A 24,019-nucleotide genomic window follows, 5' to 3' on the forward strand; every position below is an offset into this window, starting at 1 on the left:
TGAATTTCCATGAAATAAAAGAACATACGCGAAGTCCACAATACTAGGGTTAGAATAAAAAAAAAAAAAAATATATATATATATATATATATATATATATATATATATATATATATATATAATTATTTACAAATTAGGGATGTTACAATCTTCCCTCCTTATAGAAAATCCATCCTCGAATTTTACACAAGGCAGAACAATGACACATAGTTGCATATTAAACTTATGAGTACTTACTGTGCATATCCCGCTCTAACTTCCAAGTGCATTCTTCCATAGATTAACTCCTCCACAGGACTAACCATAGGGATTTGCCTTGACCAAATTTGTCTCATCTGATAGTCTACTATGGCTACTAGTTACTCCTTAAAGATCAAATTCTCATTTAACTCCACTGTGTCTGGTCGCAGCATATGAGAAGGATCGGAAACATACTTTCTAAGCATGAAAATATGGAATATTGGGTGGACATGAGAAAGGTTTGATGGCAACTCTAACTAATAGGCAACTGCTCCCACTCTGTCCATGATCTTAAAAGGTCTTATATAATGGAGTGCCAATTTGTCTTTTCTTTTCAAATCTCATAACCCTTTTTATAGGAGAAACCTTCAAGAACACGGTCACCTATTGTAAATTTTACATCTTTCCACCTTGGATCTGCATGGATGGTTAAAAATTTTCATGTCTATCTGCCCTTGTCGTAGTATGTCAGCTACCATCCTCCTTCTGAGTCTAAACCATCACATCTGACTACTCGTTTACCCCTCTCTTTTTTTTTTGTCATCTCTAGTACTATTATAACTCCACTACTCTCGACTTGATATCTGATAACTTTAATCAACTTTGGTACTTACCTCACTTTTATTACGCCCTAACGTGTCTCTTTGTGACTTCAGTCCTCATTCCTTTATTTCAATAATCTCTGTTTCCCAAAAACATTACTTATGTTCCTTAATTTATAGTATCCTATGAAACGCTTTCCTGTAGCACCTATCATATACATCTTGTTTGAAACCTTTACTTATTCTATGACCTCAATGGTCAATACTTATAAATCTTCTCACTCCCATGATACTTCAAAATTTCAATCTCTTTTGTGTCATTACTAAGGTCCTTAAACCAGCTCTTGTCCATCTTATGTAACTAGTTATGTAGAGCTCCATCCAAGTGTCAAGCGTACCCTACACCACTTATCAATATTGAAAAGTGAACTGAGTCTCTTCTCTTATAAGACAAATATATTTGTATTCCCTGACAACTAAGTTAATGCAACTTTATCGTTTCCCACTCCTTCTTTGGAATAGAAATATCTAGACTTCTTCTTAAAGCTTCTTAGTATGTGGCCTACTTCTGACACATTGGCACTCAGATTGAGGCTCTACTACTCCTTTAATCCATCATCTCATAATAACTTGTTTCAAACATCTCTTAGTGTGTTCCTAGCATACCTATTCCTTCTTATCCTCATCATTATAACTAGCTCTACCAAGCTTTCTTCCTATCCTTTGGATCTTATCCACTTTCTTTTCCTATTTTTGCTATCATTGATATCTTTTCAACATGCTGTACTTATTCCTTAATCTTAGTCCTATCTCACCCTTACACCTTTTCCTTCAAGGATGTCCATTCCATCATCAACTTTAACTTTCTTTTTTTTTTCTTTAGTCTTAACTTGATTGCTAGTTCTATTACTTCGAGATTTCTAACTTTACGATTGACTCCTACCAGCACATTCTTCACATTACATAACACTTGTAATTAACCATAAAAAATCCTTTTTGTATCCCCTTTCCCAACTTACCTATTAGAACATTATCATTCCCTACCAGCCTTAGTAGGAAATTGCTCATCCTGGATGGATAGGAGCCCTAGAAATTATAAGTTCCATCTGAACTAACATGGCTGTGGGAAATATGTGCCATGCTTTAATTCTGAATAAGATGCTTCACGTGTTCATTCTCTTTAATATAATCACATATACTGCCCATAGCTTTCCAAACTTCAGCCTCAACTTTTCCCATTAGCAATAATTTTATTCGCTGTAACTCATTAGCAAATAGCACTTCCTCCAACTTATAATTCAAAAGGGTTGTAAGCCCTAGTAACTAGCTTGATTTAACTCTTGTCACCTCTCTGATCATTCTTTCATACTTAATATTAGGTACACCATTATCGTCATTTTCGCCTCAAAAGATTGGATATGTACTAACGCCCATCAAATTTTCAATTAATTGGGTCACTTTGACACGACCTCTCTTCTTAACATAATCTCCTAGAATCGAAACACGAGCTAATTTGAAAAGAAGAAGAAATGTTCTCCCACCATTTATGGTATACCATTGTTTGATAAACAAGATTTAGCTCATACCCCTTAGTCTCCCTTTTTAGTTTCATTATTTCTTTGTAATTATTTTGCATTATTATAAGATATTAGTTGTATCTACCATTTGTTATACTGTTGTCCTGCCTGACATATCATCTTAGAATTTACTATTTCCTTTTTACTCTCCATTTATCTTCCATACTTATAATTATTTGTCCAATGCTCCTTATACTTAGTTATATTCTAGATGATAAAAGCACTCACAGATTCTTTCAGATCTACTCCAATCTTACCAACAATCACTCCTCTAATCCATGTACTTCTCAATATCTTATAATTACACCTATACCTATCTTGTCCTATTCTGACCGTTATTAGCGTTCTGCTATATATTATCATACTATTATTTATTTATTTATTTATTATTATTACTCTTTTTTTTTACATAATTATTCTATCGATCACACTGAAAATATATGTCTAACTCCAATTTTTGACTCTAGGTCTCACCACTCTAAATTTTAATATAAAGCCTTTGTGACATTATCCCTCATCTTGCATATTTATATCCCTTATGTTGACTTTTATCCAACTTACTCCTACTAATCTTGCTTTTTTATCTGACAATACAATTCAAGTTACCATAGCACGCTCAATAGTTACTATCTACTTTGGTCGCACACCTCACCTATTTTCTATTATACTATCAATAACCAAAAGGGTTCTTATGTTATTGGGGGTAGAAAACAGATAAGGTCTAATCCAGATCCTGTAACTCTAAGCTTTAGGCTCAGGCTCCTAACACTACATCAATTATGACCTACTCTAAGTCTTGTGCTTTTGGATTCCATAACTTAATAATGTTCTTCCTAATGCCATCATTTTCTACGCTCTCTATCCTTTTTTTTTTTTGTTTATCTCGTTTACCCTTCCTAAAACCACATTCACCTCCTCGGTATTTTGGCTCTATTCTTCCTAATCTTATCCTAATCTGTTTTTCCAATTTATTTTTTAACCAACTTTTTTTATCTTACCCAAATCCGAACTTTCACTCTTCCATCCTTTAGCTCTATTTTCTTTTTGAACCTGATTGTCATATTTGAAACTTATACCTTTTCACTATCCCTACCACGTCATCTATACCTCAATGTTACTCATAATTGATCCTCTAACTATCCTAGCTAGACTTCTACTGGCATTCAGGCTATCTCTCCTATTGCATTTGAACCGCACTCTATATATATATATATATATATATATATATATATATATATATATATATACATATTCGATGCTAACTTTTGTCATTTTTCTTTTACTTTATTTGGAGTATACTTTAGTCTTAAGCATTAAGAAGCTAAGGATGAACTTAGAGAATAGCAGTCATACTTTTCCTGCATGATCTCTATTCTTACCCTTTTGGACTACATACTACCCCCTACTACCTTAGGGAGAGGATCTGTAGCAACTTTAATTTTTCATATCCATTTAATTAGCTGAAACTTAAAATACTAGGTATCCAAACCCGTCATTCAATTTAAAGGCTTACATACATCTTGATCTTACATCTTATAATTCCTACATGGAACTTGTACCCTCTCCAGAACACCTGAGCTAACAACTCTCTATCTCACGTTACAATCCCATCTGGGACACTACTCCATAAGTCATCATTATCAGTAATAACCTTTGATCCCTTCTGAAAAGATAGGACTATACCCTAACTTACTGTAACAAAGGTATTACATTTACCACCTTGCCAAAACCATGTCAAATTAATGACTCTCTTATCATATCATAGCTCTGTAAATCATTAATTCATAGTTCCAACCTTCCTTAGGTAGTAGGGTTGTACTTTACACCTTGCTGATACACACAAGATATACTATTCTCACTAGGCTCTAAGCAAAACGTCTGTCATACTGCAAAAACCATCCAAAATTTCATACCAAAGACCAGATGGTCTCACTCTATAGATATCACCTTTACTTTGCAACTAATCTGCAACCTCTGGTCTGATGGCAACTCTTGATGTAACTCAAGCTCATGCTAGGGTAACTGAGTTATTGACTCTAGTTATCACCCAACTGTGACCTTTCGATATTCTAGCTCTAGATCCCTAACCAGGAGTTCCCAACTCCTCTGCAGATATAGAACTCTATTCTGGCATAATTATACCAAAACAGAGGCCATCCGCAAACACCCTCATTATGGAACACCACGGGGATGCACGCAGCTATACACAATAATCTCATATCGGTACTGTAATCTGCAGCTTACAGAGCAGACATCAAGAATATTGTATAGTTACCACAATACGTCCTGCAAGACTAGGTCTCTTAATCTCTTATCTCTCTTGAATCTACTATTATCATAAACTTACTCTGATTGGGTCATTCACTGACGATCGCCAGCAATGGTATCCTCACCCTTATCTAGTGCAATTATACTATCAAAACTCACCTTTATGTACTCATGCCCAGCACCAGATAGGCACAACACTTAGACCCATACTGATAGAAATATAGTGTTTCTTGGAGAACGTATTTCCATGGCAGAACTCAACATGTCTGCTAACTCTATTTCACACTTCTATGTACTTCACAAAACTGAGGTGCTAAACTGAAGCACTTTTATATTAATCGAGGAATAACGCAGAATCTAGAAACGAAGAATTACAGAAAAAAGACGAAACGGAATCCTATACTCCGCATGTGATAACTCTAGGTGCACACTTTCCCATGAATCTAAAGCCTAAGCTCTGATACTACTTGTGTCACGACCCAACCTATGGGCCAGACTGTCACTAGGACCTGGGCCAGCCTAAAGCCCCTGAGGCCCGTAGTAAGCCTAACTATTCCTTAACCCAACTCTAAGGCCCATTTGGGCCCAATTTCAAGAATTCAACCTAACAGAGTCCGGCCATAAAATGGACCATTTAACGGGGAGTTTTTAAGTCACCCGACCTGTAAACACAATATATAATAAATTGGGGAGCTCAGCTCACCCTCCATATAATCAAAATATCATAACTCAAATGGGAGCTCAGCTCCCTCATCTAATCCCATCATGCATACAGTTAATAATTTTACAAGTCCAACATAGCTTTTATAATACAGGCCCAAAATAAAAATAAGTGTTTCTAACACATGCGGAGTCTAAAAGTTAACTCAATTGTACAAAATACATTAAATACTATTAATGGACCTGCGAAGAAGAATAACAAGTTAGCCACAACAAATAATCCTCCTATAGCCTAGAAAATAGATGAATAGGAGTGAGCGTTCAACTCAGAGAGTAAAATACCAATTTTAATCATAATCTCTATAACTATCTAAAGCTAATGCACCATGTGGAGTGAAATGCAACATCATCATAATTTTCATATCATGATAGCAAAAACGTAATTTGGAGCACTTACACACCCAACACTATCAAGCAATACATATATGGAAGTTGATCCCCTATACAGCCCTCTTAATCCAACTTCTGCCAGCGAGTGTCTCTCAAGTCGAACTTTTGCTTAATAAACCCAATGCGGGGTCCCAGCAAGTGTCTCTCAAACCGTGTCTACTTCGAAGGACCGGGTCCCAGCGAGTGTCTCTCAAGCCATGTCTACCAGTCTTGTCCATATCCAATACCATACCACATGCACGCCACGCACACACACTGCTCCAAATTACCATAAACAACATTCATGGCACTTCAATAATTATGAATGCAATATAAAATGTGCCTAGTATTTAACTACATAGATATATATTTATAAGTGATGCATGGGCATTCTTAAACATATAATAATATCAAAATTACAATTAAAATTAATATTTTACTCACAAACTTGAACTGAGGTCACTGCGGTGGCTAGGCGGAGGAGGAAGGCTGTCTCGGCTCACCTGATAATTTCATTGCAATTATTTAATATATTTGACTCAATAAAAATTTAGAAAAGACCAAAGACACCCTAAGTTGTACTGAAAATCCGACAGAGTCTCCCCTATACCTATGACCTACCCAACCTGCAAAATGGTTTAAATAACACTTCTAAACTCAACCCATATCTCATCATCATTATATGGCCCCTCCTGGGCCTTCCAAACCAAGCAATAATCACAACATCAGACAACTCAATTATAAGACTTCAAAACTAATATTTTTCAAAAACTATCCAAACTAACTTTAAAAATTCTATAAACCTGTCCCGCGGTCCTTAACAATATTATAAGGCTATTGCAATAGGAATCATAATTTTTTTATCATCCACGAATATTTTATAAATTTTATTCTAACCCAGTACAAGGCAAAAATTGAGTAATGTAGAGTTCGAGTTTACCTGTGCCAAATCTGACAACTGTAACATGTCCAGAATGTTTGAAAACAGTAGGGTAGCCTATAATCTTGACCCGGTTCTGAAATGGTTCTAGTAACTTATCTGCTCGGTCAGAAATTACAGATCCACGACAATTGAATTTTTACGAAATGAGAGTACATATGCGAAGTCCACAATACCAGGGTTATAATATATTAATATATATATATATATATATATATATATATATATATATATATATATATATATATATAATAATTATTTGAAAATTAGGGATGTTACAATAAATATTTAAAAAATATTATTAATTATATATTTGACAAACAAAAAATAATATATACTCTCTCTGACTCATTGCTTTTTTTTTTAATTTTCAATGCATTTATCTCTTTTTTTTTTGTTAATTTTCTACATTTCAATTATACTTTAGTCAATTATTAATTATTTTAATAAAAACAAAATTATCTAATTATTTCTTCAATTTTTGTGTAAAAACCTCAAAAAGCATTTCTTTAGTTAGTTTAATGTAAATCTAATTATTATAACCTTGAGTTTTGGTAATTAATTGATAAATAAAATAATTATTTAAATTAAAAAATTGAAGTAATAATTTAAAAATTAAAAAAAATTAAATAACTAATATAAATGGCAATAACGATTAGTTATAAAGAAATTAAATTCAATATGGTAAGTGCCATGTAACATATGGTAAGTGCCATGTAACAGCAATAAACATAAATGTTACATGACAACTCTAAAGAAAATTTTATCTAATTTATATATGTACATATATCCATGATGAAAAAAATATATATGAATACTTTAGTTTTGATAATCAATTAATAAATAATATAATCATTTAAATTATGAAAATTAAAATAATAACGATTGGTAATAAAAATGGTTAAACAGAAAATAGAAAAAAAATTAAATGATAAAGAAATTAATCTCTATAAAGTAAATATCATGTGATAGCATCAAGAATAAGTATTTTTAATAAATTATTATTATTATTGTTAAATTTTCATAATTTGAAAATATTTCAATAACATCTTCATTAAAATATGAATAATTATATTTAACTTGGCATTCAATCATCTCATTTGGGCTTCAATATTATCACAAAAATCTAAGAGTTGGAAATCGTTCTCGGTCTCTACTTGACCCATTTCTCAGATAACCAATTTTTTCAGAGCTCGTCCGACTCTTGATATTCCACGGGACGGAGAATGAGAAACGATCTCTCCTCCTGTTATAATATATTATTATTTTTAATAAAGAATTAATTTATTTTTATATTTTAAATGCTTAAATATTAAAATTTGAACAAAAATATATGTATATTATAAGATTATGATTCAAACTTATATTTTTATTTATAATTTATGTTTTAATAAGTAAATTTATATTATATAATAATAAATTAAAATTAAAAAAAAAAAGAAAAGAAATCTCTGCGTGAAACTCACCTGTCTCCCCTGCAGGGTGGAGACAAGAGAGTCATCCCCGCCCTCAATTCACTCCATTATCAAAAGCTATTACAACGATGGGTATTTCTTGCCAAAGAACAGGCTAACTAATTGCTCTCTATGCACAAAAGAAAAGAGCATTCCTCGGTTCTCATGTTTTGTGCTGCGCTAGGAAGTTTTCCCCGCTTCATACTCAATTGGGTGCCAACTGCTAAGGGCAATCTATCCAGCTTTAGTTTGGAAGTATTGGTTCAGTGGCGTATACCTCCTTTAAGGTGGTATAAATTGAATATAGATAATTCCTTCAAAGGGAGTAGTGATCTTGCATTTGGGGGAGAATTATTGCGAGATCCTGATAGCCAATATAGAGTAGTGAGTTTACTATGGATTACGGTAAGTGTTCAATAATTGAGGCGAAGAAATTTGTCATGTTATGATCAAGTGTGATTGTTCTAGTGTAGTAGCTTAGTTTCAGGGTGGTGATCAACTGGTTAGTAGCTTGCGCATATCGATGGCTTCTATTTAGAAGATGTTTTAACTTGCATTGGAAGATTTGAGTATCTCATATTTACATAGATTAGCTAATTATGCAATCTCTTTTTTGTAGGATAAAATTATATAACGAAACTGTGTACGATTTATGTACAACGATTTCATTATAATCAATGCTTATAATGAAAACGTTATATATACATCAGTTCTACCAAATAAAAATTCACTTGGAGATCCCCTTTTAAACTTCTCCCTCGACTCTTATGTGTCTCCAATGGTTGATCTTGCATATGGTAGATTGCTTTGAATGTTTTTCTCCCTTCTGTTATCCAAAAAGAATTTTTGTAAAGTGTTCAACGATCTCATAATATCAAGAAAGACTGTATCTGCTTCGGGATCGAGATACAACCAGCACAATCCAAACCAAATTATAATCCAACTAATATTACAATATGATAAGCAAGCAACGCCAAAACCATAGAAGGATTACTATTTACTAAGTCACTGGTGTAGCAGCTAAACAAGACACGTAATAGGAAGAACATCTATTTTCATGCTAGCCAAGAGTATTATCCAACTAATTACTGGCTATGCCTCTCAGTCCTTGCTCTCCATCTCCTCCCTGATACTGAAATGGGGAACAAAAGAAGCACCTCGCACCTGCTTTACATTGACAACTCTCCTATGCTACTGCTGATATGTACAACTGGTGGGAAAAAAAAAATATCACAGGATACAAAAATTACAAGACTTCTACCCAAAATTACAGGGGTGAATTTTGGTGTTAGAACTAGGGGTTACAAAAGATATTGTGCCCTGCAGTAGCAAATGAAGGAACGTGTGATATATTTGGGCCACTAAATGGTTCAGTGTGGTGAAAAATATGGTTTGAGCTGCGCAAGCCTAAGAACTGTGCCAAGAAACCTCGGTTTGTTCCACCATGACCCATCATTGTTTGGCTAGCACTCATTCCAGCATTAGGACTCTCATTTAGACGTTGCCTTGAAGAGATGTTCCATTTTTCCTGTTTGAGAAGGGTAACACAGATCAAAACGTAAATCTGCCAATCCAAATTTCAAAAAATCTAAAATTTGTCATGATATAGACTTTAGATATGCTTGAAAAGACGTATAAATGAACAAGAACTGAAGATGGATGATAATCTCACACAGCGCTAAAACCAAGGGTGCGTTTGGCACCTAAATAACAGAATGAGAATGCAAAATTGTAGGAAAAATATTTAAGAGTAAAGATTGAAGTTAAAAAGTTATAAAAGGAAAAAGAATAGCCAAAAATAATAATAATAATAATAATAATAATAATAATAATAATAATATAAGTAAATTTGCATAATTATATAAATACTTAAAAAATAAAAAAAAAATTAACAAAAAAAAAAAGAGGGAGAGGAGAGAGATTGTGTCCCACCCCCTTTATCCTTTAGGAAGGGGTTGTGTTACCCTTGATTTTTTTTCCCACTCCCCATATTAACCAAACAATGGGTAAAGAGATGAAAAGTTATTCATGTACCCGTAACAAATACATACCTTATGCTGATGGCTAAAATCGGCACTGAGATATGAAGCTGAAGGGAAGCCTTCACTACAAGGGGAAGCCCAAGTTCTAAACTCTGGGCATGAAGTGCGCAAATTTTGAGGATTAATAGGCATGACAAAACAGGACTCTGGAATGCCACCAACCCAATGGTCACTACTCTTCCTCAACCTCAAATATGCTGGAGGGCATTGATAATGAGACAGCATGTAATAGGAACTATGGTGCTCTTCCCTGCAAAAAGTACTACCTGGATCCAAGGCCTCCTGGAAAATGACCTTGACCCAAAGTCTTGATAGTGTTGAAAGATGCATGATCTAGAAAACGAATGGCCAGTGGACTGACTACATCCCATGGGCGCATATCTGCCACAAGCACAAACTGAGGATTGCTTCTTATCTGAAATTCCCAAATGGGGCATCATCCTACAATCTTCAATTATTATTCCATGTTTAGCCACAAATTCCAACAAACGTTTCTCTTCAAGTCCTAACCCCATGAGCAAGTTCCATAGGTTTCTTTGCGCTTCTCATTGGTTGTGGATGATTTGATCCCTCTTTGCCATTTCAAACTGAAGCTCAGTATTAGCCATTCCCTACATTAATGCAAAGTGATTGTTATCTCTAACAGCATATTTTCAAAACCATAGTTATAAGATAAAAGAAAATCCATGGGTTCATATTCCTCTAGTTAAAATGCCCACAAGTACAAAACACAATGTTAATAATGGCAGTTCAAAGTCATCATGGGAAACCAACAATGGAATAAGAAAAATGTCTTGACAAGAGTGAGCACATGCTTACGTGTGCTTGTTTCAAATATTAATAAGATCTTGGACATAACTCATAGTTATTTACATAATCATTTCCCCATGGTGATATATTTGCAACCTACACTGGTTTGTAGCTCCATTTAGTTAAAAAAGCACAATTTTAAATATTGTTGTAAAAAAGCTATATATTATCTTGGAGTTCTTATGATTAAAACAAATTAAATTAACTTTAAATCAATTTTTAATACTCCCTAACTAATATATTTAAAGTGTTTTTATCAACAATAGCTCCAACAACAACGTCAAACAGATCATATGTTAGGTTATGATACAACTAACAAATCCAATTTTCACAATACTTGATTCCATGTAAATTTATTACTGAATAGCATTTACTCACCAGAAGCCTGTATTGACTAAGAATCCGCAAGTAGGTTTTACTTCCATCCTTAATAATGGCTTTCTCAATCATTTCTTGGAGTTGGCATCTATGCTTCTCATTTTCTTCAATTTCCTACAAAGAAATAAAGTTCATGACATGGTCAAAGACAAAAAAAGTTTGGGTTCTATGAGCCCAGAACAAGCAGAGACTTCACCTTTTTGTAATCGACGCCAGCCTCATCATTGTCACGAATGTTATCAAGGATGACTTGTCGCCTTGCTTTCAAAGACTCTACAACTGCTCCTTCCTTCTCAATAGCCTATGACGAAAAATGTTAAGACAAAAGTATTTCATTATTAGAATGAATTAAAAATTAAAAAAGGTCTCTACAATTTTTCCTTCTTGACAGCCTGTGATAGAGAATGTTATACTATTTAAACGACCCATGAATCATCCACAAGTTCCGACAACCCGTGAATTATCCACAAGTTCCATTCCCATATTTCTTCCATATGAACCACTTCCATCTTTCAAAAGGGAAGGAGAAGCAATTATTAGTTACTCTCCAATTCAATTTAAAGTTCAATGAACAATTGCTAAAACTATGGGGGAAAGAGAGAGGGATTCCCGTTAGACATTCTACATTCCATGCTGCCTAACTATTATAACAATAAAATATATTTGAAGAACTGTCGGATAAACACATTTGGAAAAAAATCAAATCCAAGCACATATAACCCTAGCTAAGTAAATTGAATTGCTGATTCTTGTCCACTGTCCTAGATATAGCCATGAGATTGAACGATGCTGGCAACACCTAACTTGTTTTGCAATTGCATCATCAAGATGTTGGAGTTTGCTGCGGTTACGAAGATTAGTCTCGTCAAGTTCAAATAATGCCTTCTGTAAGTTTATACGTTCCTGAACATTTTCACTGGTATCACGGCTTAAAATATCCAACCATGAAAGCTCATCATCTACAGTTTTTTCAGCAGGTTTGACACTTAGTTGGGATTCCTTTTCAGCCAGTTCTTTTCTCAAATGGCAAACCTCAATCTGTACAATTACATTCTGATCAGAATTAACAGCCAACTGAATAACACAAATAAAAAACAAGCAACAGCTTACGTGAAGACTGTCAATCATCCTCTGGTAATTTGACACAAGGGTATCAATCATGCCAATATTTTTCTGGGGAAAAATAAAGGAATTTTCAATTTCAGTGAGCAACAGTAGGCACTAGTTGATGGTTCCAACAACAAAGTGATGCATGGGGAAAGACCAAAACAAAAAATAAAGGGAGAAGAAGATGATGAGAAAAATTGCAATTGAATTATGCATAACATTTAATTAAGAATAACTATGTACCCACTTTGCAAAAGGGGAAGGCCAACACTCTTATCTTACTTTTGGAAATCTTATTAACTAACTACCAGAGGAGTGAAGAGAACATGCAAAAAGCAAAGGATGATCCAACACTAAGTACATAAGAAAAGGATAAAATATATAGATTTTCTTTGAAATGACCTAGGTTCATGCAAGGCAAGTGTGGTTGAATCACATAAAGGAACAAATAGCCTTCCATCAAACCTATGTGATCTGAAGAGTTCTAATTAATTACTTTCCAGGATAAGCATAATCTCACCTGAATATGTGTCTTTATTTCCTTTTCTTGGTCAGCATACTTCAAGGTATTTATGGTATGATGACACTGACAGTTCGCAGGGGATATCGTAGCAATCATGACAGTCTGAGAATTACCACTCAGACCATCTTTAAGTATGCGTGTTAGCTTGCTGTAAAATACCGATATTAGCTACACTAACACAAAGGTCTCAGCCTAAATCAACTTTTATGGTGCCCTTCAGCAAAATATAAATTAAAATGTAACAAAAGATACCTATTGCGGTAAGGGACATAAGCAAGACCCTTCTTTTGCTGTTTCCCTAAGGCATTAATGCAATTTGCTAAGCAAGAAGAGAACAGTAAATATTGGCTCCATCCCTTAGCCTTTGTCCACCACTATTTGCCTCAGAAGCTCTTTCACTGCCAGCAAGATCCACAAGTGCAAGCTTGCCTCGCATGACTTGATTTCTATACTTGTTTCTCTGCTTTCTTTTCACAATTATCTCTAAAACAGCATGTGATCTGGTTACATGGGAAATAATTTATCTTAGAAAAAGGTAACATGGCACAGAAACGGCTAAATGTGAAATAATTTTCCAATGCTGAAACAGTTATAGCACCACTATTAAGGGAAGATGCAAATACCACTGCAGCAGTTAAGCAACTTTTCCTCTCACAATTTAATGACACATTTTCTCATTTTTAACGATTAAATTGTAAACCTTAGCCCTTATGAATGATTACTCTTTAAAATATACAGTTAAAAGAAACCAGAGGTTGCAATACCAAACATTTGATAATGATGTATCATAATTGAATATACTCATTAAAAGTCTTTAATATTCATATGCAATGAAATTATAGTAGCGGGAATCATAAAGTCAATTCATGCGAACAAACACACAAATGAAAAGGATAATTACAAACCGAGATGACGTTGCATTAGCCTCTGTACTCTCTGTTTTCCGTCTACTATTTCCTAAGTTCAATAATTCAAGAATCTTATCAGCTGAATGAACCTGAGATAACAGCAAATATCATCAAGGACTGATAATCTGACCCTACTACGCATATGGAAAAATCCAAGGCCAAGAAGCGGAAAACTTATAATTTTCTTTATAGAAACAATAAAACATCATTGCTTTAGTTTAAAAAAGATTATGACATACTTAGGAGTGATGCACAAGCAGAACCAATATGTGACTATAAGATCTAGTATGCAGTATTCTGCAAACTGCAATATAAAACAAAAGATAAAATAAAACATCATTTTATGTCACAAAGCATGCAGATAAAGAGATTCATTGTCCAGGACAAAACATGTTTTTCAAGCCATTGACTTTAACCAGGCTATGGAAAAAAACGTTCTTCAATAACTGTAGCTATAATTTGAACAAAGTATAACAGAATGTGTTGTTTTGCTTTTGATGGAACATCCAAACTCAATGAATTGCTGAGTGGTCCAGTGACCAAGGAAGACTAAAAGAAATAATGAAAAATAAAAATAAAAATTGATCATTTAATCTGCAAAGAGAAAAATGCTATCATCATAAATTGATTCATATTAAAGGCGTAAATCATCTAATTCAATCTTGTAAGTGATAACTGTTGGAATCCCTTGATTTTAGGAATACAAATTATTAGGCATTAATCATATTTTCCTATTGTGATTAGCTTCCTATTTATTAGATTCCTATTTAGGTCTGGTTCTTTGAATATAAACAGGATCTTTATATATCATTTTTTACCATTAAGAAATACACATAAAATTCCCTCAAATATCATTTGCTTTCACCCTGGTATCAAAGCATTTGATTCATTAAACCGGACTTTAGTACTATTTATCAGTGCTATTCACCATAGTTATTAAAGGCTCAAGGAGCATCAAGGCGCGGGCTTGAGTGAGGTGACACACAAAAATTTTAAAAAAAATCCATAAAAAATAAAATAAATGAGACAATTTCAAAGAACATAAAGTTAAACATAATAATAACTAGCATCCAAGTAAAAATTAAGCTTGCAATCTAATTAAAATCAAAATAAACTACTCATAGTCATAGTTTAGAACACTAATATATATATATATATATATATGTATATATATATCTATCGAAACTTAAGTACTTGACTAGTCTTTTATTGTCTCAAAATGAAAGTCAAGACAAACATAAATGATAATAATCACAATTTAACATATTCAACTAATTAAGCATTATTAACAATTTAACATAATATCTTAATATCTCTAAGGATTAAAAACAGCAAAATCCAGTCAAGAAATTTAGTCAAGATTCAAAAAGCAGCATAATATTTAACATTTTGAATCCATAATATTTAATATTTACTTGCTCATGGAACTAACTAAAAATGTGAAACTGATATCAAGAATCTGTTATAAATTATTCAAGCAGACAAGTCAACTCAAGGGCCTCCTAGAGAGGAATGTAACTCATCTAACATTCAAGCAAATCATCTTTCATATTCATAGTTTAGGTATACTCAAGAGGGGACTAGCCTCATCATGGCCATTTGAAGACATTACATAAACTCCAACCCTTGGTCTAGGCCTCTAGGGTTCACAACTTCACATGATTCAAGAAGAGAAGGATGTGGAGGAGATTGAAGAACAAAATGAAGCATGGAAGCAAAAAAATTTCGGTAGTACAACTGCAAGGAAAGAACATGCTGTGAACAGAGAGAGATCAAAAGAAGAAGAAAAGAATCAAGAAAAAAAGAAAAAAAGAAAAAAAGAAAAGGAGTATGCTGCATGCTTGGAGAATGGAGGGCAGCAGGCTATGTCTGGTAAATGCTCCTTCCCTTCTTCTTCTTCTTCTTCTTCCTCTTCTTCTAGACGACAAAATATGTGGCTATGGACTGTAGGGCAGGTCAGGTTGAGTTTTAAAAAAAAAAAGCCACCTGTCGCTGAACCAGAGAGAGGTGCACCTATCCTCACCTAGGCGCGCCTGTGCGTCTTGTGCCTCCGTGCACCCTGGTGCACCTCGCCAGGCTTGGGTGAGGTCACTCGCCCTCCATGGCCTAAGGCGTCACACCTTGAACCTGCTACACCTCCTGCCTCAGGCGCGCCTTTGACAACCATGTTGTTCACATGCACCGTTCATGAGTACTATTCACGTGCTTGGTATTATTCACGTGCACTGTTCACCGACACTGTTTACAGTATGTGGGACTTTTTCTAGCCTTTTTTTTTTTTTTGAACTGTTCTTCGTGTATCACGCCTCTACTCAGCCTTTGTCCTTGACCTAACCATAAGAGAATATGTCTAAAACAGTGGATTACTTTGAAGGAACAAATGATGTTGAGATTTTTTCCAATGAAGAAGTTCAATCCCTATGATGTCTATTTTCATGGCTTGAATCTCAATCTTCCACAATTGTCTCTTCCAATTTTGTCAAATCAGGTAATATTTTTCTTGTCAATTTTGATAAATCTTGTTGGGTTATAGATTTTGAAGCAAACAAATATACGACCAGCTCTTCAAATAAATTTTCTACCTATTTCTCATGCTCAGAAATAGAAAAAGTCCGTATAGCGAGCGATTCCTTTACCACAATTTCTGGTACAAGTTCTATTAAATGCACTCCCAATCTCAATTCAGTTTTTCATTTTCCTAGCTTTCCTATTAATTTTTTATCTGCCAACTCCATTACCCAAGTCCTAAATTGCGAAATTGAATTTTTTTTTACTCATTGTATATTTTAAGATTTGATAACAAGGAAAATGATTGGCAATGGTAGATTGCGAGATGGTCTGTATCTGTTAGATAACGGATATGATCCCTCAAATCCTCGAGCAAACCAAGCTTTGTTAGGAAAGTCTATAAATGCTAATGAAGAGATTATCCAATAGCATAAGAGATTAGGACATCCATCTTTTTCTGTTCTAGAAATGTTATATCCTAATTTGTTTAAAAATTATAACTCAGATTTACTAGTTTATGATTTTTGTGAATTTACTAAATATACAAGACAGTTTTATCCTTCCATAAATAATAAAGTTTAGTCCCTTTATGACTATTCATTCTGATGTGTGGGGATCTACTCAAACAGTTTCTTTGTCAGACTATAGATGGTTTGTCACTTTTATTAACTATTGCACTAGGTGGCATTGGTGTATTTGATGAAAGCAAAAAGTGAAGTGTTTTCTTGCTTTCAACAGTTTCACAAAATGATTTGCACATAGTTTGATGCTAGAGTTAAAATTTTAAAAACTGATAATGGCACATAATATGTTAATGGTGATTTTAATGCTTATTTGGATTCAAATAGTATAGCGCGTGAAACTAGTTGCGTCAATACTAGTGAACAAAATAGAGCGTCTGACAGAAAAAATAGATATTTATTGGAGGTGGTATAATCTCTTATATTTATTATAAATCTTTCTACACCTTATTGGGAGAATGTAGTTCTTGCTGCAACATATCTTATCAATAGAGTTTCTTTGAGAACGCTGAACTTTAAGAACCCTTTAAAGGTTTTACAAGATCATAATTCTTATACTGTTCCTCCAAAGATTATTGAGTGTATTTGTTTTGTCCATAAAACAAATGTTGGGAAGTTAGAACCTAGAGCTCTTAAATGTGTCTTTTGTAGGATACTCTGGTACTCAAAAGAGCTATAAGTTTTATCATTCTCTTACTAGGAAATATTTTATCAGTATGTATATTACCTTTAAAGAATATGAGTCCTATTTCCCTATCAAGTCACCTCTTTAGGGAAGCATAAGGAGAAAGAGTTCATAACCTAACTATTAGGCTTTAGGGGAGACTATTAGGCCTGGGTCATACCTTAGTAATAAGCCACCTAACCAAAATCAACCACCTCCTTAAATCTCAAGGAGATTGAATAGAATAGATTTGAGAAACTATATGCTCAGAATAAGACAGATACAACCATTGAGCTTGATATGCTTGATCAACCAGCATATCTGGAATCAGTTTCTAAAAAATGTGGTAAGTCTTTTTTAATTTCTGATGATCCTAATTGTGTTTCAGAGTTTAATTCTAATTCTACAATTGATGATTTGATGATCTTGATAATCCCATTGCTCTCAGAAAAAGAGTTAGGGCTTGTACTAAGCATCCAATTTTTAATTTTATTTCTTATAACTCTTTTTCTCCTTCCTACATCGCCTTTGTCTTGTCTGTTTCTATCCCACAGGGTTGGAAGAAAGCATGTCTTGATCCAAAATAGAAGGCAGCTATGATAGAGAAGATGAGAGCTTTGTCGGAAAATAAGACATGGGATCTTGTTTCTCTTTCATTAGGAAAGAGACTAATGGGATCCAAGTAAGTGTTCATAGCAAAATATAAAGCAGATGATTCCTTTGAAAGGTACAAGCCAGGTTAATGGCTAAAACTTTTGCCCCTATTGCAAAGATGAATACCATTAGAATCTTGTTGTCATGTGTAGCAAATCTTAAATGGGACTTACAACAATTTGATATAAAGAATGCTTTTCCGCATAGAGACTTAGAAGAGGTGTACATGGAAATTCCCCCAGGGTTTGATGATGATAGAACAAAAGGGCAAGTTTGTAAGGTCTGAAACAGTTGCCCAAAGCATGGTTTGATAGATTCACTAAGGCCATGATCTCCTTTTGGATACTATCAAAACAAGGCGGATCATACTCTATTTATGAAACACTATAGAAGTAAGATCACATTACTCATTATTTATGTTGATGACATAGTTGTGACAAAATATGATAAGGAGGAGAGGCCCATCTGAAAGAACTCTTAGCTCAGGAATTTGATATTAAAGACTTGGATAGATTAAGATACTTCCTTGGAATAGAGGTTGCCAGGTCAGAAAGAGGAATCTTCATTTCTCAAAGGAAGTATATTTTAGACCTCCTAAAAGAAACAAGCATGTTGGGCTGTAAACCTGCAAAATCTCCTATTGAAACTAACCATAAACTGCAAGCATGAGTTAGGAAATCAGTTGACTTATGAAGATATCAAAGGTTAGTTGAAGATTAATTTATGTCTTACACACTGGACTAGACATACTAATACAGTGACTCAATATATGCATGATCCTAGAGCACCTCACTTAGAAGCTAATTTCTGCATTTTGAGGTATTTAAAATTTGCACTTGGAAATGGACTTATTTTTTGAAAGCATGATCATTTCCAAATAAAAGCCTTTGCAGATGCAGATTGGGCCGAATCACTCAATGATAAGAGGTTTACATCAGGTTATTGCACTTTTGTTGGTGGTAATCTAGTTACTTGGAGAAGTAAAAAATAAAATATGACGACTAGATCAAGCGGAGAAGCATATTATAGGGCTAAGGCACAAAGCATCTGTGAGCTGTTGTGGTTGTTGAAATTGATGGAAGAGTTGAGATTGTCAAAGACCAATAGTTTATCTTCATTTTGTGACAACAAAGCTGCTATTAATATTTTCCACAATCTAGTTCAACATGATAGGACCAAACACATATATAGATTGATCGGCACTTCATAAAGGAGAAGATTGTAGATGGTTCATTGACTGTGACTTCAAAGGAGCAGTTGGCTAATACATTTACAAAGGGTCTAAGCATCAAAGTATTCCACATTTTAGTTTGCAAATAGGGCATGTGTAATATTCATGAACCAACTTAAGGGGAGTGTTGGAATCCCTTGATTTTAGGAATACAGATTATTAGGCATTAATTGTATTTTCCTATTGTAATTAGCTTCCTGTTTTTTAGTTTCCTATTTAGGTCTGATTATTTGTACATAAATAGGAACCTTTTATATCATTTTTTACCATTAAGAAATACACAGAAAATTCCCTCAATATCCGTTTCCTTCATCAATAACCAACCAAAATAATATCCTGAAACACTGGTAAATCAATTAGAAAGCCTATAAGGTGAAAACTCATTAAAGTTCAACCAGTCCAAGAGCCTATCCCAGAAACTCGAAGAAACTAAGTGAAGCAAAAGAAATTAAGTGTTCCATCATTATCATTTCCTCCTCCAACCTCAACAAATAGGCAAGTTTAAACTAGAGTTGATGAAGGGTCCATAAAATTGGACAGTAAAGTCAAGAAAATTTTACAAATAATACAAAATAGGTGTAGAAAACATAGTAGTACATATAACATGCTATGTGTACATTTTTTAAGGCATTGTTAAGTTTAAAACTGAAATTATTATAGCTCTAAATAGTCTATAATGTGAGAATAACTTCAATCATATAACAAGTTGGCAATTTAATATTTTTCATAAACTTCATATATCAAAGTATTTATTTTGAAAGTCATAAATAACAAAATTATAGTAAAATATTAATAGTGAGTTCTTATCCATCGTAATGATAATAACACGGTAACACACAGAAGTACAATACAAAATATTTTAAAATATTTGCATACGCATATATGACCATAGATTGTAGCAAACAGATGGTAGTAAACAATTTAGCATCTAAAAATTGAAACTTAAAAGAAACAAGAAGAGGTTGAACAAGAAGAAAATTACAAGAAATTGATTTGAACACGCAGCAACAACTTTCTAGTAAGAAAAGGTGATGTAGCAAATGTTCAGAAAGATAAAACTGTAACCATTTAAAATCATATATTGATTTTAGCATTAGAGACTACAATTAAAATAAGAGTTTATTTGATTTTGATTTTGTATATAATCTGAACCATTCCACGTTTTAAACTCACAAAATCATGAAATCATACAAGTAAGCTGGCAATTTCAATAACTAGTATATTAAGTGAAATCTAAAGCACACAAAATTCACCCAATAATTGTAAAAGAGAAATATTGCAATTTAGTGAAGAGGCTAACCTGTAATTAGTACATTTTTTAAACTTAGAACTTTGCATGAAAAAGATATGATTAAACCTATGGCTCCAATTGAACAAAAAGGAAGAGAATGAACCTTGATACACTTCAGCCCAACAACAATTATTCCCTGCTGTGGATCCTCTCGGAGTTCCAAATGACCTGATGATTTCTCAAGCAAATCATAGATAACCTAAATTTAAAATCAAAAGTTAATAAGTTGATAACAAGAATAAGATAAGCATCTGTAAACTTTATAACTTGCAAAAGACAACCTACTGTAGACTTCAAGGCAGGAACAAGAGACTTCAAATTCATCAGAGCTCTTACACTTTTTGATAAGATCAAAAATTGTATGCTGAGAACCATAAGTCCAGGATCTTCTTGGGTCCCAACCATTGTATGCGTTTTACCACTGGAAAATATTGAAAAAATAAAAGGCACAGGCAATGATATATCTCAAAAGAATATGAAACGGAGGCATTTTATCATTTACAATGCCAGAAATTGACCACAACTAAATACTTGTCCCACACTCCCACTTAATGATTTACTAAATCTTCTGACATGTCAAATTTTTTTCCCTCAGATGAAGGACACAGCAAGGAGATTTCAAAATGTTAACAAACATCCTAAGGCCAGCCATTGCTGGGTTCAGCGGCATAAAGCCTGAACAGAGGCTTACGCATCAATGAAGATACTATAACCACATTGAGATTAGGCAGCATCTTAAAAAATATTATCCATGTAGTGTGTAAAAGGAAAGATAGGATGCTTAATGAAAATGTTCAAGCTGTTATGATTGAAAGGCACGTCTCTTTCAATACCTGTCGCAATGGGATTTTGCGGTCGCCTGGACGATCACTCACCGAAGTGGGAAAAAGTGAGGAGTCGCCACCTTAGTTTTGAGAGAAACTAAAGAAAACCATTTGAGAAGTTAAATTAAAAATGAAACCACTTCAAAACAGAGATTCTAAGTTCGGGGTCCGTAAACGGGTGGGGAAGGTGTTAGGCACCCCACCTCGTCCCTTAATAAGGGTAAGTAGATTTAATTCTGCGTCCTTTATAAATTAGTTATGAGGGCTTAGGCGGCAATGTTAATCCTTTTGGTAGAAGGAATATTTGATTTTTCACTAAATTTGGATCACCCAGATACATAAGTAAATGAGACAACCTTAGTAAACGGGTGTGAGCATCGGATAAGAACTCTCCTCCAATCTCTTTTAAGTTATTTATTAAAATTTTGAGGGGAGACCGGATAAGAACCCTCCTCCGATCTCTTTTTAATGTTTATTAGAATTTTGAGTTGAGACCGGATAAGAACTCTCCTCCGATCTCTATTTAATAGTTATTAAAATTTTGGATTGAGACCGGATAAGAACTCTCCTCCGATCTCTTTTAAATTAGAATTTTGAGTTGAGACCGGATAAGAACTCTCCTCCGATCTCTTTTAAATTAGAAAGGAGCCTGAAAGGGATTTTTCCGATCTCCCGAATTTTGGTGTCCTAAGAACCTAAGGATAAGGATCCTTAAATTTAAAGAGGTTGGGGATAAGATTTCTCGATACCTTTTGGCTAGATGGGGAAAACTAGACTTGATTTACCGACCTTCCATGTATTCATTTTACCAATATCTATTAACATCCGATCTATTCTGTTATGTTTACTTTGGTTCTATTTCGCTTTATGACATCTTGCCGAATTGCTGTTTACGTCAGCCTAATAGTTTGGCTATCTTCCTGACGTGTTATTCATGTTCTCTCTTTTAAAAGAGACCCCTAAGTTGCAGCTACCTACGTTTACCCAACCATTTACATACTACTAGGAGTTAGAAAAACTTGTTTTCAGAAATGACGGAGATCAATAAAATGAACTGATCACTAAAAAGATGATTTGAGAGTGACTTTCTTTGGGATTGCTTGTGCAGAAATGATCTTGAAGAAAATCGCAGATGTGAGAAGAACAAGGAAAATGCGGGAAATAAACGTAGACACTTAATAAAACAGTAGCATGAACTCTTACAACAACATTTTTCTTGGGTTCTCTTGTACAAAATAATCTTGAAGAAAGTTGCAGATGTATGAAGAACAAAAGAAGTGCGGAAAATAAACGTAAACAGCAGTATGAACTCTTACCTGTGAGGAGCCGGGTCTACTAAAATAGTTACGGGGTGGCAAATAGGGATAAGACCGTGGACTGATTAGCCTGAGAGTGGTGTTCTTCGTAAACTGGAGGGTGCTTAGCTAAAATGCGACCAGATCAAGATGAAAAGAACCGAATAGAATGAAGTTGAGCTTGGACAGAAATGATAAAATGGCAGAAAGTGAGAGTGTGACCAGATAATGAACAAACTGGAAATGTAGAGTTCCAGTATTCAGAATCTTTTCAAGAAAAACACTTCAGAAAACTTGTTTCAAAAGTCTTTTTGATTGAGACTTCTAAGTAGCAGAGTAGTAAACCAAATGAAATTTCAGAGTTCCTCTGCTATAATAACAGCCTCTTGTCTATTTTTTTCTTGCCCGTCCCTTGAACAGTTTTTATGCAGGTATTTATAGGAATCGGGTGCTCTTCGTGAAGGGTCAGGATTTATTTGAGGGAGATGGAGGGTCGAGATTTCGAAGGACATGATCGGAGGTTCAGGAATTAAAGAGAATCAAAATGAATGGTTGAGATCACTCTTCATAATATTTGTCCTTTTCTTCTTTCCATCTGACGGTCCAAATTTCCTTGTCCGGAACGATCCGAGGGCTAAGAGCGAAAGACGCTGGTATTGTCGTCTTCTCTCTTGATCTAAGGGTTCCGGGTTTGTCCTTACAAGTGGGATCAACGGTGGAGATTGGGATGTACAGGACTGTCATGACATACCCTGGCACCTGTCAGCATTGCGGGCGATTCTTAGGCGTGCGGTGGAGATCTAAATGCCTGCGCCTTAACTACCTCGGCTCTCGATTACGGCGACGGTTATTGGAATTTGTCTTATTCCTTTTGCCTACCGATCCCTCCTCTTTCTGATCTCCTTCACATGTTCTTTCCGACCTTTCATGCTGGTCTCCCACCTTCCGATCTATTATTCCGATCTTTTCCCTTCTTCAGGTCCGGTCTTGTCAAAGTATTAATTGTCCCTCGATTCCCGAAGCGTTCGCTTCGTTTTCTGCTCAGCAATAAATGCTCATTTTCCCCTATATATACTCCTGTTGACAGAGACATTTCTTTCATCTGATTTTCCTCTCTTCCTTTCTTACTTTCCCTGTTCTAGCTGCTCGTGGA

At 34.4% G+C, this 24,019-nt stretch overlaps 2 protein-coding genes across 8 annotated transcripts in view; both read right to left on the reverse strand.

The window, feature by feature from the left end:
- Positions 1-9,014: 9,014 nt before the first annotated feature.
- LOC110646011 (kinesin-like protein KIN-8B) lies at positions 9,015-20,955 on the reverse strand. 7 transcript variants are annotated; one of them, XR_009150096.1, is made up of 9 exons: positions 20,851-20,948; positions 13,876-13,967; positions 13,223-13,470; positions 12,968-13,118; positions 12,451-12,513; positions 11,537-11,641; positions 11,341-11,454; positions 10,162-10,763; positions 9,015-9,638 (listed from the first exon to the last, which is right to left on the reverse strand). XR_009150096.1 is itself a non-coding variant. In XM_058150254.1 (8 exons), exons 4-8 carry the CDS (start codon positions 13,064-13,066, stop codon positions 10,698-10,700), a joined length of 447 nt encoding a protein of 148 aa, XP_058006237.1. In that variant the 5' UTR covers positions 13,067-13,118; positions 13,223-13,470; positions 13,876-13,967; positions 20,851-20,948; the 3' UTR covers positions 10,161-10,697. The 7 variants fall into 7 exon arrangements, 6 of the variants coding, with proteins under 6 accessions (XP_058006232.1, XP_058006237.1, XP_058006236.1 ...); XM_058150254.1 differs by lacking the exon at positions 9,015-9,638 and having other exon boundaries at positions 10,161-10,763; XM_058150253.1 differs by lacking the exons at positions 9,015-9,638; positions 10,162-10,763; positions 11,341-11,454; positions 11,537-11,641 and adding exons at positions 11,860-12,378; positions 14,118-14,182.
- Positions 13,290-24,019, reverse strand: part of LOC131169157 (kinesin-like protein KIN-8B) — a 33,572-nt gene continuing 22,842 nt past the window's right edge. The window contains exons 5-8 of the mRNA XM_058149464.1: positions 21,033-21,168; positions 20,851-20,946; positions 13,876-13,967; positions 13,290-13,470 (exon numbers count right to left, since the gene is read on the reverse strand). Coding sequence (XP_058005447.1) covers positions 13,290-13,470; positions 13,876-13,967; positions 20,851-20,946; positions 21,033-21,168 — 505 coding nt within the window. The remainder of the gene's footprint in view (positions 13,471-13,875; positions 13,968-20,850; positions 20,947-21,032; positions 21,169-24,019) is intronic.

Source organism: Hevea brasiliensis, chromosome 7 (assembly GCF_030052815.1).
Source record: "Hevea brasiliensis isolate MT/VB/25A 57/8 chromosome 7, ASM3005281v1, whole genome shotgun sequence".
NCBI lineage: Eukaryota > Viridiplantae > Streptophyta > Magnoliopsida > Malpighiales > Euphorbiaceae > Hevea > Hevea brasiliensis.

Coding starts and splice junctions, on each gene's coding strand:
- LOC110646011 (XM_058150249.1), bottom strand. CDS start 10,482: ATGCATCTTTCAACACTATCAAGACTTTGGGTCAAGGTCATTTTCCAG. Junction 9,639..10,161: donor ATTTTAGCCATCAGCATAAG/GTATGTATTTGT, acceptor CTTCTCAAACAG/GAAAAATGGAACATCTCTTC.